General features: G+C 29.8%; 1 protein-coding gene across 3 annotated transcripts in view; it reads left to right on the top strand.

The window, feature by feature from the left end:
- Positions 1–19,288, top strand: part of LOC132725635 (uncharacterized) — a 77,995-nt gene that overhangs the window by 34,267 nt on the left and 24,440 nt on the right. For 2 of the 3 annotated variants that reach the window (XM_060710809.1, XM_060710808.1), the window contains exons 6-8: positions 26–127; positions 1,492–1,515; positions 4,260–4,573. In XM_060710809.1, the coding sequence (XP_060566792.1) occupies positions 26–127; positions 1,492–1,515; positions 4,260–4,573 (440 nt within the window). The remainder of the gene's footprint in view (positions 1–25; positions 128–1,491; positions 1,516–4,259; positions 4,574–19,288) is intronic. The other variant, XM_060710810.1, reaches the window with a different exon arrangement.

Genomic DNA, 19,288 nt, shown 5'->3' with positions numbered 1-19,288 from the left:
CAAGTGTTTATTTCCAATCTTCCAGTGAATCAGATGATTCCAGATCAAAGAAGAGATTGCGCTGGGTGTCAGCCATTGAAAAATCACAGGGGACCAGTCTAAATTCTAACCTGACATCAAACAGCAGGTAAAAATATCATTGTAGTCACATAAAAACTTAGTGATCCTGTCATTACCTTGATGTATGGATAAGGAAGTCCTTGATAATGTCAAATCTATTGGTTTCTGTTCAGCTGATTGGGCTTATTTTTAACCCAGAAAAAAGATTTTTTATTTTCTGTTGCATAACAATATTCCATTATTGTGAGATATTAATTGTGACCGTTAACTTTTTAATATCAGGAAGAACAAAATGTTTGTAAAGCTTATATGTTGCATGTGTATTACATATTTAGCAGTTTTTATGTGTGAATTTAGAAGTTTGATATCCAAGAGTTAGAAAAGATCCTTTGTATTTTATTTAATTTTACAGACACATGACAGAGGATTTGAAAAAAAAATGTTTTGCATGAATAAGTGAAAAAGCATTGATATTGAATGCAAGTAATGGTTCACTTTAAAATATATAGAAAGTGAATTGTAATGTCACAGAAAATCAGACATATGGGGTTTATTTAAAGCCAGTTTTGAAATAAGGTTTAAGAATAGAAATGAATTTTATAGGATCTTTAAAAATAGTTCAGGCATTGGCCAGTTTAGCAGAGAACTAAATAACATGTTAATTCAAAGACTTTACAATACTGCACATTGTTTTGCTTTGTTTGATTATAATTAAAAACTACTTTAAAGTGGCCTTCAGCCTTTCTAAAGGTTAAATATGTTTTTTTTAGATAAATTATTTTATATTATTGTCCGATCAAAACAATTAAGATAGGAATTTGAAATTGCTGTCGATAAAATACATAAACAATAAGGAAACATTGATACCTCTAATCAACTAGTCCACTCTCTATATGTAAATTAGTAAAGTGGATTTGTTTCCCTATCTTCTATTTTTAGAAACAAACATCACTGGTTAGCTATAAATAGCTCTCGGGATGCTGTTTTGAAGATTGCTTAACAGTGATATGATTCATTTTTCAAGATAAATTTTTTTAAGTACTTAGAACTTTGAACAACAAAAATTTAAAGCGAAAGGCCCATTGAAAAATTGCAGTGGCTTTTTACACAGATAAAAAATTTTAATGTCACAAGATGGTCCACTGAAAGAAACCAATTTACAAACATGCAGTATTGTAAGGTCTTGTTCAACTTCACAGATGTGCAATTGTGCATAGGCTGCCCTGGCTACATATTTGATGCAATGAGCATATTGCCATTACCATTCAAATATTGATAAATATCTTCGGAAATTATTTCTTTAACAACTATATCTCTTTGAAAAGTAGCTACCTTTTAGTAGTGTGCGTGCGTGTGTGTGTGTAGGCAGTGTGTGAACCAACATAGCATGACATATTTGTATAAAGCTCTCTCCCTCTTTGCTTTATTTAGAGTACAGCAAAAATTATGGGAATGGTAAGTTACTATGCATGCTCACAAATCCCTTTCCCAGTTGTGATGGGTTAGTAATAGTGTTATAGTTTTAAGACTTAGTTTTATAGTGTTCACTATGGTTAGATGAAATGTTTCTATCCCAAAATGGTTTTTCTAAAAGCAAATTGTGACTCACATGAAATGTTTCTATCCCAAAATGGTTTTTCTAAAAGCAAATTGTGACTCGGATCTGGTGGAGGAAAGCCTTTTACTCATCTTCCTGTTGCAATATCACAGTGCAACCTTTGAAGAGTGGCCCTTTTGTAGAGAATAATTACCTCTTTATAATAACAAGAACAATTTATCGCTAAGAAAGTAACTCCAAAATAAATTTAACCTTCCAACAACAACCAAAACAATTGTCTTCCAAGGGGTGTTTCCTCTACACAGGTTGTACTGTATTACTTTTATAATGATGTTGCTTGTATTATTATGTTTATATTTATACAGAAACTATTTTAGTTCTATTGTGCAGGAAGCTTATAGCTTAAAGATACACTTTTATATCTGTTCCTGAAACCTTAACCAGTACTGAGCAATAAGTCTAAAGTTTCTTGCTCAAGGAAACAGTGGCTGGCAGTTGACAGGGTTTGAACCTATGTGGATAGCATTTCTTAGATTACTACTAGTAGTCTGACCTGTCTGACCCGTTAACCACTCAGCCATGTCATCACTTGTTTTTAATGCTGAAAGCTATAAGCTTATAGACATACTCTTTGAATCCATTCTTGGAACCAATTAAAACTGAACAGTGTGTGTTAAAATTCTTGCTGAAGGAAACATCAGCTTGCTCCTGACAGGGTTTGAACCGAAACAGTGAATGACAATTGAATTACTAGGATTACTATGACAATTGAATTACTAGGATTACTATGACAATTGAATTACTAGGATTACTATGACAATTGAATTACTAGGATTACTATGACAATTGAATTACTAGGATTACTAAAAGTATGTGTAAACCTTTCAGCCATTTCAATTTAAAAAGGAAATAAATTTGCAGCAGTCATGTATATAGATAATATAAAAATTGTGATTATCCAATGAAAATACATGATACAAACTTTTTTGTGTGTAACTGTAAATTATGAAAGGGGAGTGGTATAATATCTCTTTAAGCAAATACATGTATTGGGATGGGAAATAAAGCAATTTTTTTTTTGAATATTTATTATCTTATTTTTTTTTTGTTCTGTAAAAAGAAAAGTAAAGATAAATTTATGAACTTATGATTTTCATGAAAATTTTCACTTTAAACACTTTCTTTTTATTATTTATGAGACTAGCTAATGTCTCCAAATTGTTTTTCTATTTCTGTTTTAAAGTATTTTAGAATAGCAATTTGATGAACTTTTTTTTAATAAAAAACAAAAACAAAAGAAACAAAAACTTCGGGCCTACCTAAGAGTAGATTTTTTTAGATATAATTAGATACTTATTTAAAATGTAACTCTCCATTTAGATAGTAAATTATAGTAATATATTAGATGAATTTAGAACAGTTTTTAGATAGTTTATAACTTTACATAAATGTAGTTATCTTAAAACACAGTATAATTATTCTATCTTACAGAATTTCCAGTAAAGATTTATTTATATAAGTATTGTGTGATGTGATACTTTGCATACTTTAAATAAATGTAAATTTTATTTTTTTTAATCAATTTAGCAATAATAAATATAACATAGGCAGAAATTTGAACTTTAATGTATTAATATTTTGCATTTCTATTTAACTTTGCTGCGACTTTTGCTAATTCTTGCATTATTTTGTGTCATCTTTGTAATTTTATTTCAATTTAAGAATAGTGTGGCACTCTCATTTAACTATTTCAGCTTCATTTAATTTAATACTTTTTCACTCTATTGCTTTATTGCAAAATTCTAATTAAGAAATTCTGAAGTTTTGATTTGTGTTTAACAAGGTTTAAATTAAATATATTATTACTTCTTTATTTCAATATGTAACTTTCTGCCTCTTGTTTAATATGAAGTAATTTGGTGTTGATTGTAAACAAAACTAATTATAATATTTTGCAAGAAAAAAGATTTGTGAACTCATAATTAATATATTAAACTTTATATTTTACGTTATCAGAAGTTCTGGTGAAATCATTTATTGCAAAAAGATTGGATAAGAACAGAATATGTTTATATTATTAATTTGTTGTAAAATTATTCTTAAGGAATCCTTTGATTTTAGCCATACTGTGCTTTATTATCCGTCTTAAAAGAGTTACAAAAGTTTGTTTAAAGCTTGATTTTTTTATGTCATGATCATCAAGTTTAAATAAATAAGTTTGTTTTTTTTACTCACTGATAATGCATGATTGTACTGAACTTCCGTAATTTAGCAGTATTGAAGGCCTATAAAATTCATAAATCATGCTTAAAATCTGCATGCCAAATCCCACTCTGTCTTCCGTAACCATCATAAAAGATAAAAAATAAAGGGTATTTTTCAATAAGTTTGAAAGATAAAGTAACACTGGTCGTGCTTCGCATTTTAGCTTTCTCATTCTGGTTAAGCATTACCAAGTGAGACAATATATATATTTTTTTTTAGATTTTTTTTAAAGTTTGATTTGCCTTTTTTTGCCTGAATATTTTTATTTACATAATTATTAATTACCAGTATCTGGTCATAAGATTCTTGCTTCAATTTCTCTGGAATTGTTTTATTTGTGTGCAGATTTTTAATTGTGTGATTGTTGTTTTTCTAGTGTTGACCAACTGTTGTGCCAAAGAGAAATGGACCCTGAGATGTTGTTGACCAGTTTAGGATTTGCAGGTGGGGCCCAGACAGACGACGCGTTAGGTCGGGTACCAGATCGTTTCCTTCTCAGCCAGGCTGTAAAACCTGGTGTGGACCAATTACAGCTCATGGTTAATCATCCTGAACTTCATCACCTGATTCCTGTGATGGGAACCAGTCAACTGAGACAGGGCACCAGTCATATGATGCCAGAAACCAGTCTTGTTACTGCAGCAGAAGATCATGTGGATGGTGGAGCAGGGAACCATGAGAAAAGAAAAGGTCAGTTAATCAATCTTTGCAATAAAGGCACTAATGCTGATGCTAATCTTGAAAATTTTGATAAAGATATTCCTATAAGATTTGTAAACAGTAATGAAAATAACGAGGAAAAAATCCCAAATAAGAGTAGAATTCTAGAATTGTGCGGAATTGTACCTGAAAGATATCTTATAACAAATTCCAAAGTGAAAACAGAAAATGCAGGTGCTGATAAAGATACTGCTGCGGAAGGGAATGAAGAGGAACTTAGTGAAAGAAAATCCAAGGAGGATAGAGCAAGTAATACAACTAATGATACACACTGTAGTGCAGACATAAGTCAAAAAGAGAACATACCTCAATATAACCCAGTTTATACAAAATTGGAAAGAAAGGGTAAAGTTTCTGATGAAACAATTGTTGTAGAGGTAGAGATTCATGATCATAGTGCTATGTTAGATAAGACTCTGAAAGAGCATGGTGATACAAATGATAGGGTTAATAGTGCTAGGGAATCAGATAAGCTTACTGCTGATATAGGTAAAGATAAGCAAGGTATTGATGAGTTAAATGGGTTGGTAGAAATGGGTAGGAATACTGATGGTGAGATGGAAGGGCTGAGAAGTTGGTCTTCTACCTCATCTGACTCTTTTGATGATCCATACCTTGATTTAGATGTTGTTGATAAAGAAACTGTTGTTTAAAATGAAACATCCTCATTTTTGTAGATAATACAATTTGTATTGTTGTTCTGAAATTTTGCTGGTTTTCTTATTAATTTGTTAGTGTAAAATCTTTTTGGCAGTTTGAAAAACATACACAATTTTGGTAGATTTGAAATTTTAATGGCGGCATTATAGTCTGTGAATTAATATTCATCTATTGTAGCTTTTCATACAGTTTGTTTTTGTGAGGTTATTCTAGGACAATTAATTTTTCTTGAATGTAATAATTTATTTTTGGGTATGATGCAATTTTTAAAAACTTTTTAGTCAATATTTTTGATTGAAAAATTTAGTTTAGTGAGCTTAAAGACCGTTTTTTCTTGCATTGAACATATTTATATCTGTAATAGTAGTAGTTATGAAGTATTGAAACAGATTGTTGTATCAAATTTGGAGAATTTTATAAACCATTAAGTTTTTTTTAACACCTTTTTTGGCCTTTTTATCTGATATAAATCAACCATTCACACCTTCAAAAGTATTTTTTGCCTCCTTACTAGAATTAGATAAATATATTTCAGGAAAAGATTTCAGGCCAGTATGCAAATCATAAAAATATGTTTTGTATTTTTTAAATAAATTGATCTGAAACTTAACAAATTGACATACATGAGATAATACTTTTATTTCTTGGCTACTATGTTAATATGATTTTATGATTTGTTTTTCCCACCAAGAGAGGGATATACCACTGTCATAAAAATATGAAGTCACTGATCCTCGTTATAGCTGTAAAATGAAAGGCGTTAATCCCAAAACAAATATATATTATTATAATAATCATAAAGAATATAAAAGTGTCATTCCTCACCTACATGATGATGGTTACAAAACCATTTAGACACCTTTGGTTGTATATAAAAAAAAACCATAAGTACAATGAATGTGATGAAATATTGGCCAGATCACATGAGCACCTGAGAGTCATATACAAATGGACATGCCAAATAAATTATCTAGTCATTGTTGTTGCTTACACTTAATATGTCTTTTTAACCACATTATAGGTATAAACATTTTCACCTTATTTCACATCATTTCTTTAAATCATTTTAAACTGTGCACAGCTGTAGGAAAAAAGTCCCATTAGTTTTGAGTTATTAAACATTTTATGTACAGACACTTGTTACCTCTCACTTGAAATTTTCACATCCTTTTGGAAATATTAAAGGAACCCCACTGAGGTTCAAAAGCCAAAAATTGAATTTCTTGCTTAGATCAGCTTGGGTACTTAAAACAGAAAGATATGCAAAAGATAATAGGAAATATACTCAGAAATATATTGAAAATCATAATTTTGTGCTATTTTTATCCCGATTCGAATGTATAGCATTTTTCACAATTAGAATTATCATTCAGGAAAAAACAGCGTGGGTGAATGATTTGAAATTCTGCGCACAAGTTATTGGTCTTGGTCTACATCAAATGGAACTTTGGAACTTCGAAAATTTATTTACGCTCCAGTCATGTCAAAAAAACCTCAGTGGAGTTCCTTTAAGTTTATATACATGCATCACCATTGTGTTAATTTATCATTATAAATGTATAAATCTTCTATAGCATCATTTTCTATTTAGCATTCAGAGTGTGGATCCATCTTTCTCCATTGTCTTGACCCCAAGTTATCTCCCATTACTTTTGGCATACTTTGGCACTATTTAGAATTGATAGCTTTTTATTGGAATTCCTGACTTTTTTTATTGGAATTCCTCACCCTTTTTGTCCTATTTTGTAGAAAAAAAATAGGTTTGAAGCTATAATTAATGGCACCAAAAATAAATCAAGTTGTATATTAAATTTACAAAAAAATGATAATGTTTCATTATATATATATTTCCTTAAGACAGCAATTAATACCTCAGGAATGACTGTTGCCAAATCTTTTGCAATATATTATTTAAAGTGGATAGATATATTCAAGAACTTTATTTTTTAGGCATTTCAGCAGTTTTGAGTAGAAAGTATGTAATTTGTACAGAGCTATAGCATATAAATCTCTGTTAATTATTATAACACTTAAACATACATTATTATCTGTTTAACATATACTTATATTCAAACTGTGTTCAGTCTTTAATTATTTTTTCATGTTACAATTTCAAGTTACTGAATACCATTCAAAATACATTTAATGTACAAATTTGTTTCAATATTTGTGCTAAACAGCTAATGATTTATACATGTATAAATGTTTTGCACAATTATTACATATATGAGCAAGCATAATCTATTCTCTGTTATAAAGAAAAGAAATCATTGAAATATGGGAGAAGGAAATGCCTGGGCCTGAGTCTGCTTCAGTGTATGTAAAGAGATAATATGATGTTTATTACATAATTATTTAATTGGTATACATGTCATATTTTAATGGCTTTATTTTAGACAAATTGTCATTAAATGAGAGTGTGCTGATACTGTATGTTACAGTCAAAATGACATATTGCAATCAAAATGAAATATCATACAATGTGTCATACAATGGAATGTCATGCAAGTGAATATCATACAAAATGTGGAAAGATTATCATAAGTAAATTCATGTTACAATTAAAATGACCAAGAGGGTTGTGGATTAAATTAGGCCTATATTATGTAATGATTTGATAGAAAAATGTACAATGTAAGTTCAGGATGTATCAGTCATTTATATCCATTGTTCCTCTTTGCCAAGATGAAAAGATGCAGTAAGATAAATATTAAGGTTTATTTTTCTGTTTCTGGTACACTTAACTGAGGATGAATGACTAAGGGTTTCATTTGTAAAGGACCTGTGGGGATGGGAGTGGAGAGTGTAGTAGTAAAGTTAACTGTGATGCCATAGAAAAGGGTGATATAAAATGTGATGACACCAAAGTTTTTGTAAGAAAATGCATGTGTTTAGATAGGATAGCATGTGTACAGATGGATCTCCAATAGATTAAAGAAATTTACCCTCCAAGCTTGAATATCCCCCTTCTAGGACATTTGCCCTCCAGTGTAAAAGTGTGAGGACTTGATGTTATTAAGACAAGAAAAGAATGTAAATGTTATGCAATATATAACCAAAAATGCTGTTGGAAATGTGATAATGTGGTAATGGTTTGATGTTCTGTTGAATATGCAACACTGTTGTTTGTCCTTGAACTTGGCAACACTGTTGTTATTCCTTGAACTTGGCATCACTTTTGTTAGTCTTTGGACTTGGCAACACTGTTGTAAGTCCTTGAGCTTGGCAAAACTGTTGTAATTCCTTGACCTTGGCAACACTTTTGTTAGTCTTTGGACTTGGCAACACTGTTGTAAGTCCTTGAGCTTGGCAAAACTGTTGTAAGTCCTTGAACTTGGCAACACTGTTGTTAGTCCTTGAACTTGGCACCACTAGAGCTAAGAATTGAACTTGGCAACACTGTTGCTAGTCCTTGAACTTGCCAAAACTGTTGTTAGTCCTTGAACTTGGCAACACTTGTGCTAGTTCTTGAACATTGCAACATTGTTGTTAGTCCATGAACTTGGCAACACTGTTGCTAGTCCTTGAACTTGGCAACACTGTTGTTAGTCCTTGAACTTGGCAACACTTGTGCTAGTCCTTGAATTTGGCAACACTTGTGCTAGTCCTTGAACTTGGCAACACTGTTGTTAGTCGAACAGATTACTGTTGTGATAGGAACAATGAAATGTGATAGTTAGAAGTAAGGCATTATATTTAATTATGATTTAAAACAAGTGTAGTGTTGTTTGTTGACAATTATGCAGTTGATATTGTGTGTTTTATTGTCATAATTATAAAACATTGTATATTTTTTTTATTTTATAGGGACTTCTATGTTTAGTAGAATAATTATAATGAATATAATCTTCTAATTGACTGGTTGAAATTGATTTGAAATAGAGGTGTTTTATGAGAGCATAAATCATTTTTCTACAATCTCATAACATTTTCTTAAACAAATTCCTGAGTACCCATGACTTTTCTTTTGATTTGGGGTGGCACATTAGAATTTTGGTGATATTATAATGAGAAAAATTAAGAATGGTTATAATGACTTTTGTTTAGATGATAGCATTCATATTACATGTTTTCATGTTTAAATTACATTGTATTTCACTTAATTATACAACCATTAAATAAATGTTGAGACTGCTTAACTGGAATCACTTTGTCATGTCTGTCCATCTGTTGGTCAGTCATATGACCATTTGAATTGTGTCCACTCTGTAACACCAATACTCTTTAAAGGATTTTTTTCAAACTTGGCAGAAATGTTCTCCTCAACAAGGTAATGTGCATAACCCATGCCTCCCTTGTACCGGCTTATGTTCAAGGTCACACTGAGCGTCAACTCCACTGTGTCAACTCTATAAATCCTCTTGGAAGTATTTTCTTTAAAACTTGGCTCAAATGTTTACCCCAGCAAGGCAATGTGCAGAATTAATTTGGTGGCTCAAGGTGAAGGTCACACTTGAATGTCAAATATCAGACAACTTTGTGTCCATTCTTGAAGTATTTTCTTCAATCTTGGTTCATATATTCACATTTGTGATGCACAGAACCCTTGCCAATATTGTACTGGCTCAAAGTCAATGTCAACCTTAATGGTCAAATGGCAGACATTTGAAAATTTTTTTTAATGTCCTCTATAAAAATGGATTCTTTGAAACTCGGCTGTAATGTTCACCATAAATAATTATGTTAAATGGATCTATGTAAAATCCTGTGTTGTATTGAGAAATGATGGGGGTATTTGCCACTCATGTGGCAGTCTTAAAGTCTTTATGTGTCTACAGCAGTTTGTGTACAGTAGTTTACTTAATATTACGTAATTTATGATAAGAATTTAATATTTTTAATCATGTGTATATGTTTTGTATGTATATAACTTGAATCAAGGGGTAACTTATTTTTGTGATGTAAATATTTAATTTATTTATTGTTCATCATGAATCTCGGTGTATAGTATTTTGTTATTATTTTTATTTTTCTGAATTATTTTATGAAACCATATAATTATAATTATGGAAAAGTTGTAACATTTTTTTATTTTCTAGTTAAATTATTTTATGATATTCATATGTGTAATTAAAAATAGTCAAAGTGACATCATGTCATTGTTTTATGACATCACCTAATGTCAAAGTTTATTGTGTCACACACATCAAAAGGTTGGCCTTGTTACAATGTATATCTTGTATTTTACCTCCGCCAACAAGTTACAAACTTTGAGCTTTATTTTTAAACTTTCAAAAATATCTATTTATGTCAACATTATTTTTTTTGTAGAATATGTAAACATTAAATTCATTTTAATAAAGTTTTTAAACTATTAGAAATTGATTGTTGTATGATTATGAATTATTGTAATATAATATATCTTAGATGGCATTTACGCAATATTATTCCAAATTATTTACAGTTTTTCATTAGATGATTAAATTTTAAAGTTGAACCTTCAAAAAGTTTTTTATCTAATAAATGTACACTCAGGTGACAATGTTTCAGCACCTTAAACATTTCTGCAGCACAAGTTAAACATCATATATTTATAGCTAAAATTAACTTTTATTTGAAAAAAAAATATAATATCTCATCAGGAATATCTTTAAAGGCTTTTTGACATACATGTCTTTAGAAATGATGTAGAATCAAGGTCACAGAATTGAATCTAGGACACCATACTGTACCACATAATTATAACACTGCAGCAAAGTAACTCTTTAAAACAAGCTACTGATACCAGAACCTTCATTTATACTTAAAAATAAAACAAAATGATATGAATCAATTTAACCATTGGTTAGGTAAGTAAAATTGTAAAATACAGAAAGAACAGAAATAGTTACTGAGGGACTAAAATGGACATGTTAGCTAAATATTGAATAAAACAACCCTTATTTTAAATGATTTTAATGAAACATAAAAATTAATTATACTTTCAAGGAATTGACCCAAAAATGACAGTGTTACAACTAGTAAGTAAAGTGACAATTTAACCAATATTCAGTTAAATTGCTAATTGTATAGAAAAAATAATCACTTAACATTTATAAGGTTATACTTAATAAGCTTGGTTCTGAGATTGAACATGGTGCTTTTTTGCCATTTTTATGGCATTCAATCAGTGAAATTAGTTACCAAATTTTTTAGTATTATGTCGATCGAATAAAGAAAAAAAAACTGCACATGAATCTGTGCTAGTTTTAGACCCAAATTTTTATTACTTTTTTAGATTGTTTAAATGAATATGCATTTTGACCTTATACCAGAAAGGTCATGATACGAAGCTGACTATTGCAATATAAAGGTACTGTAGTTATATATATATAAAATAATACGATGGTGATAAATGATGATACTGTGTGTAAAGTTTAAACAATGACTTTTACGACCCTGTTATGGTCTCAACATCTTGTACATGTTGCTAAATGGGGGTTACTTTTGACACATCACCTCCATACAGTGATATGATTTATAATCTTATACTAAAAATTAACCTTTTCCTAGCCATGTTGTTACACTATATTTCATGTAATGTTTTTTTCCTCCAAGTTTCGTGGAAAAAAAACCCAAATCAAAACAAACATGTTTATGTTTCGGAGTAAATGTGCTTCATAAGAAATGCTGGATTACTAAGTGTATATTGTGTGATTGTTTGTTTTTTCAATAAATATTAAAATGACATTCAAGGATGTTGATTTCGATTCAAAGATGATTGTTTTAACTCGCTCAATAATATTATTTTTAAGCCAAGTGCATTTGAATAAGCTTTAATGCTTTTGCACGATGATTAGTACGTGTTAAGTACAGAGTTAATGATAAATATTTAGAATCTTTTTTTTTTAAATTGATTCAAACTGAAAGTATTGATCATTATAAAATCTAAAACTTTTGGGATAAAATAAATCAGAAAATTTACTTTATGCTTGTTAGCAATATTCATAGTATAAATCTTAGAAACAAAGGTGTTCATTTAAAAATAATAGCAAAGGATTATTTTCTCATTGCATTTAACTATATGTAAATGTGTTCCTAAATTTAAACTGGATTTTTTTCTAAATTAGGAGTTTATTATAATATCTGATCATTGATACTGATGTAACCAATGCTAGATTTACTTTAAATTTTGACACATTATTTATGCATAGTTAGTTCCCCTTGTTCAAAAGACACCATTTGCAAAAAAAACAGAGATAAATTTGTAGACAGTCTATAAAATAGATTTGGTTTTAAAAATTTTAACAGTAAATCAAACATTAAAGACATGTTATATTTAAGTTTAACTGCTAACCTTTGATGTCAGATAAAACTGCTTAAGCAAAGATTGAGGTATAGTTGCTTCAGATTGATCATAACTAAAATTACTAATAGCCTTTTTCAAGAGTTATAATGTCTTAAATGTTAGTTTATAACATTTAAGCAAACTAGGAAACAATTGTAACTTTAAGGTATTACCACCCTAATTGGCACTATAAGGAACTAAAAAATTTATATCATAGGTCAGATATATAACTTCATATATAAGTACACCTGTATGCAAAATTTAAACAAACTTTACCATACGGAAATCGAGTTATGGCCACTTTTATGAACTGAAACTAGGGTGTATGAGGGCCCTTTTTCAGAAATGAGTAATGCACAAGGGTAAACAGCATTTATGGAGGACAATTTTGATCAGACAGACAGGTTATTTTTTTTTTTTTTTGTACCTTGTACCTTTTATCAAGGACTAAAAAGGTTATTTAAAAAAGCAACAACGCTTTTGATATGATAAACTTATGATCTCTGGATGATAATTTTTTTATGCATATTAATTTTGTTAGGGTACAAACTTTTTTAATATTGATAAATGAAAAACAATGTCTTACAATACATAAATGCAGTATCTGTTTAAGGTATATGGTATGTCTTGCTTTATAACATAGTTGTTTGGTCTCTTAAACATTTAATTAAAGTGAAATTTCAAGTTAGTTTGTTAGTGCTATATATTTTGTATAGGAAAGTTACTGTAACTTTAAAGACAAAATAAATAAAATATTAACCCTATCATGCTAAATGCGCTTATCATTTATTAAATCTGGGCAAAACCTTTCATCATTTTTAGGGAAAATTTCAAAAACCGTACTGGACCAGTGCAGACCATGATCAGACAGTATGGCTGTGCCAGCTGATCTTGGTCTGCACTGGTTGCATGGGTAGAATGAGCCGTGCCATGACAAAACCAACATAATGGGTTTGCGACCAGCATGGATCCAGACCAGTCTGCGCATCTGCGCAGTCTGATCAGGATCCATGCTGTTCGCTTACCAACTCTATTACAAGTAGAGAAACTGATAGCGAACAGCATGGATCCTGATCAGACTGCGCGGATGCGCAGGCTGGTCTGGATCCATGCTGGTCGCAAACGCATTACTTTGGCTTTGTCATGACGCGGCTCAAATAAGTTACGGCCAGCAGACTGTTAAGTGTTAAGAACTGTTCAATTCTATAATTCTGTATTTTAAGGGCCTACAAGTTATTAATTTTATTTGAATTGGTATCTTATCAAGATGTCATATTAATCTAGCATATGATCTTTTTTGACCTTAACTTGTCATATGGAAAATACTTGAAAGATTACGACTTGCAATATTTGTTTTGAAAGATAATGACACTGCGTTCATGAGTTATATCATAGCATTGCACATTTTGTCATTGCTGTGTAAATGCACAAGGAAGTTACATCAGCTATAACCACCCACGCCGGTAAATATTATAATGTATCTTTAGTTATTATTATAATAAGTTGTTAATGATTTCATTCAGATTATGATTAATATGTATTAAAGATATGGTATGCAGTAATGCAATAATTAAACAGTAACATGACATAGCAGCTAATTTTGTGCTTTAAATTATTATGCTTCAAGATATGGCTTGTACCGCGTAAATATGTAATGAAATAAATTGCGATATGCTACAGTTGGTGCTTTTGTATTTCATGCACAGTTTGGTCTTAATAAGGTACATTGCCCCATTTTCAGAAAGATAATTACAACAATTTATTAATAAGTAAATTACATGGCGTCATTTTATGAAAACAACATTAATTATTGAAAATTGTTTTTGTTTTTTTTAGCAAGGGAGGTAATATAATAATAAAATTATTCAATTTCATTTTTTTTCCCGGAAAAGAAACAGTGCATTGTCCTCTATCCCTGCAAGTCCATTCCAGGTTTAAGGGATATTAGTAAATGTACATATATTAAAATGCAATTATTAAAATGCAAAAATTGAGCTATCAACAGTTACGGAGCCTCAGGTCAGACTGCATAGAAGTACAGGTTGGCCTTGCTTAGGCTTTAGTAGTGGCATTATTTAAAAGGCCCATCACTTTCACTTCCTCCAGGTTGAGTGTTAAAATAAAGCCATGTTTGTTAATAGTTAATTATTAATAAGTAATGAACTGCCCATCAGTATTTAAAATAAATCATGTTTATATCAATATAAATCAATATAATTTTGTTATATAAATCAATTTAATAACTAATATCTTTTCCAGAATCAAAGCAATTAATATGTTAATCAATATGATTCTGTTTATAAATCAACAAAATTAAACATTTTGTGTATATATCAATATAATATGTTTTTGTTAGCATAATTTTATAAACAAGTATTTTTAATACTTTATTTATACATAAGAAAATAACAAATGAAAACAATATAAAAAAATAAATAATGACTACCGCTACCATAAAGTAAAGTGATGTTTATATGGTTTGCAATTACATTGTATATAAGTTCTTTTTTTTTTTTTGAGGGATGCAATAATTTAACTTTCCAGACTAAATTTCAAACCAGTGCTTCATGATAAATTTTATCAAAACATTTTAATGGAAAATTAAAAGTCTTAACTATCATTTAAATTATGATATTCATCACAAGTATACACTATAAGAATTTATGGAATGCATATTTGAATTACAATGTTTTATATGTTAAAGGGACTCCACTGAGGTTTATTGACATGACGAGACTGGAAATAAGTTTTCGAGATTAATATTCCATTTCATGTATCAGGGTAGGTCTAGATCAGTAACTTGTGTGCATAATTTCAGATCATTCAGTCTCTCCATTTGTCCAGAATGATTATTCTAAATGTGAAAAATGATTCAAAATTGAAAAGCATTGCAACGCTTTTCACACAGTCGGGATAAAATAGCACAAAAATACTATTTTCAATTTATTCTGAGAATATTTCTAAATATCTTTATCATATCTTTCTGTATTAAGAGCCCCAGTTGATCTATGATTTTTTTAATTCAAATTTTATGTTTTTATACTTTTGAACCTCAGTTGAGTCCTTTAAAAATTATTTAAAAAAAGTGTTATATATAATTATGCAAATTTTAAAGAAGATTTTCAGACCAGATAATATGCTTGTCAATAAATGAGCCGCATCATGACAAAACCAACATAATGGGTTTGTCGCCCAGCATGGATCCAGACCAGCCTGCGCATCCGGGCAGTCTGATCAGGAACCATTCTGTTCGCTTACAAACGGATAACAAGTAGAGAAACTGATAGCGAACAGCATGGATCCTGATCAGACTGCGCGGATGCGCAGGCTGGTCTGGATCCATGCTGGTCGCAAACCCATTATGTTGGTTTTGTCATGGCGCGGCTCAAATTATTTCGCAGTCAGATCTGATTACAGTCATGATATTGACTTAAAAATTACATAAGACAGAATTTATCGCAGTCAAAAGTTTCAACTTTCATTTACTTAAATTTCATATCGTCATAATAGCATCGTTATTGCGTAACATAAAAAATGTAATTCATAAGAAATATAATTATCATATGAATTATAACAGAGTTGAATGTAGTTATTTTAGACATTTATTTGTTGCATTAAAATCTTTTTTGTCAGTTATTAATGGAGACACATTTTAAAACCAGAAGTGAAGGAATATTTGAAATAATGCTCGAGTAATTTTTCGATGTTAATTTTTTGTTAAATTGTGAATGAACTAGACAATGCCTCGTGTATAAAAGGCTTTTTACGTAAAGTGCTTACAGCTTCTTATCAGCGACGATTGTGTTTTAAAAGGATTGGTATAATGCTGTTTACCCTCGTGTATTGCAAAAACTTGCGCCTGTCAATATATATTTTACACACAGAGATATAAAGCTGTGAATTGTTGAATAGAATAGAACATTTGCTATTTGAAATATGCATTGGACAGTTAATTTATGAAACAGGATTTTGAAAATTTGAAGGAAAAAAAACAAGTTTGTTTACACTAACCGGAAGAAACGAAAGATATAAATTATGGCATTTAAGTAAAATATATTTTTTTTCTATTTAGGAGTTAGCAAAGTTTAATAATATAAATTAAAAAAACGGTGTGACAATTTTTTTTTCATGACCTATATTTAGAGATAGGTCAAATTATTACAAGTACTGAAAAAATATGTTACATTGAAGGACTTGTTATTTTAAAAAAATTTCGAAAAAATTAAAACGAGAAGTGCATAATTATAAGATGGCGTTCCCAGGCAGATTTTATTCATTCCCGCCACTTGTATATTACGATGATGACCTTGAATATGATTGGAGAGTTCCAGGTAAAAATTTTGATTTATCATATTGTCACTTTTTTTCTGTTATTTTGTTTTCTTGTTTTAACACATGGTTTTGTCTTAAATTATGATACTGTTTTTTGTTGTTTTTTTTGTTGAACTTTATTTTTGTCACAATATCTTTTTTATTATTGTTATGTTTGAATTAATATTTTGTTTTTATAGAAATTGTGAGACTTTATACATTTTCAATTGTACATTACTGCAGTAAATCATCTTTTGAGAAGTTAAATATTTCAAATACATTTGTACTTTGCTTTTTGTACGTGCTTGAACCGAATCAACTTTAAATGGTCAAAACATTCTATGACAAGAAATTAAAGTTACTTGAGTGGTACATTGACTACACTTAACAGAGTAACCATTCTTTGTTTAATGAATTTTTCTTTTATGGAATTTGAAATTTTGTAACCGTTTCTTTGGTTAAAGCTATACATTATCAAAATTATTAAGATCAGGTCAGACTGAGGCTAGATTGTAAAACAGGATGTCCTGGCTCTACAATGAGTGCATACAAACTTTTTCTTGTCAAATCATCGTTCCTGTTTGAAACGGTTAAAAAATCAAGTTCTGATTATTTACCTTTCTCTAGATTTACTGAACAAATGTACAAACTTATATGTATAGAATCATTAACTTTTCTATATTTAGATACAGTTCATGTTGTGGATTGTTGTTACAATTTCTTTTCTGCACATTTTCTTGTGAGATTGTTTTTTATGACATTGTGTTTAGAAGGTTTTTATACATATATATGTTTGTAACGTTGTAGTTTAGTTGTAAATGACACCTATCAACAGTATGCTGCATTTTGTTTCGCGTATAATTATTGTATTGATTGATGGTCATTATAGAATGGCTTGTTTGATTAAAACAGGGAATTGTAGGTCATTCAGAATATGTTCCAAACGTAAACATGCTAAATGAGTGTAAGTGCTTTGATTTCTGTTGAAGTTGGGACTGTTCTTTTTCGATATGTTTGTTTTCAAAATAAAAATCTTAAAATTAACAGTTTAGATAATGGTCATTACACATTCATTTGAAGACTTTCTGGTTCGGTAGGTACTAGTGCTATAGGCAAATCTTTGTCTCTAATAGTTTAAATGGCATATAAAATAATAAAATTTATGCTATTTAAATAGCTTGTAAAATTATGAATAATTTATGTCATTCTTAAAAGGAAACTTTTCGTAAAAGATTTTTTTTACCGTTTACTTAACTAATTGTTAGATTTAGTTTCTTGGGTAATCTAATGGAAACACCATGAGCCTGATATACAAGAATGTAATATTTCAAGATGAATTTAAACCATAACCCTTTTTTAAAAAAAAGGTTTTTGAATATAAGTTATTTTGGTATATTTTGGATTTTTGAAACACGATTTCCCGAAAGCCTAACCTTTGCCAGGGATAGAGTGTGAGCGAGTTTTGGTGACAAATTTTAAAATATTCAAATTGACACCCAAAAATTTGATAAGGGGAGTTTTCCAAAAGGGAAGTCTGTCCTTTTAAAAAAATATCAGCATTTTAAATTAAATTAAAAGCATTCAAAATCTGCAAAATGTCTTATCAGATAGTCAACTGCAGAAATAGTCTATACCTTGCTCAATATGATTATATTCCTAATGGTTTATGAAATTTTAAAACATATTTTCCAACAATTTCTTAAGTTGATATCTGGTTAATTTACCATTTGTGTAAAAAAAAAACAAAAAAAAAACAGAAGCCATTTATCAAAATAAAGTTGCCAAATATGCCTCATATAATGTCCTTAAAATGTGAGATAACCCATGTGTCTGATAACTTTAAAACGCAATAAAAGGAATCACCTTTTGCTCGCATGATATGTCATTATCAAAAAATTTAGATCATGCTGTTATGAGAGGTTCATTGTCTTGTGTATTGGAAGACAGGAAAATTTGAAGAATGTTACCATTTGGCTGCAGGTGCAGTAAGGGGTATTATGGGTGTTTGTAGACAATTACAAAAACAGCAATGAGTATGCCACTGTGAAATCATAAATTCCAAATAGGAAAAGGTTGTAATAATGCTTTGATCTTATACTACCAAAATGATATTTTATTATTTTTTGGCAAAGGATTTTGCAATTCAGGTTTCTTTACCATATTAAATGTGACTTTATCTCGACAAGGTTATCATTTATTAAAAAGATAAATTTAATAATAGACCTGAAGTGTAAGGGTGTTTAAAAATCAGGAAGTATTTGAACTTGTTACTGATAATGGCATGGTGTGAGGCCTGTAAGAATTAAGTAATACAAGATTAAAGTAGCACAAGGTTGGCATGCTCAAACTGCAGTGTATTAATTGGGCCGTTAGCCCGATACAAATCAGGAAGTTTGGAACTGGTCATTGATAATAATGGTATTCTGTGACTGCAATGTTTGGCTTTT

Source organism: Ruditapes philippinarum, unplaced genomic scaffold (assembly GCF_026571515.1).
Source record: "Ruditapes philippinarum isolate M1 unplaced genomic scaffold, ASM2657151v2 ctg133_1_1_1_1, whole genome shotgun sequence".
In the NCBI taxonomy this organism is placed as follows: domain Eukaryota; kingdom Metazoa; phylum Mollusca; class Bivalvia; order Venerida; family Veneridae; genus Ruditapes; species Ruditapes philippinarum.
The sequence above is the reverse complement of the archived record's forward strand: the minus strand, read 5'-3'. Positions and strand labels throughout refer to the sequence as shown.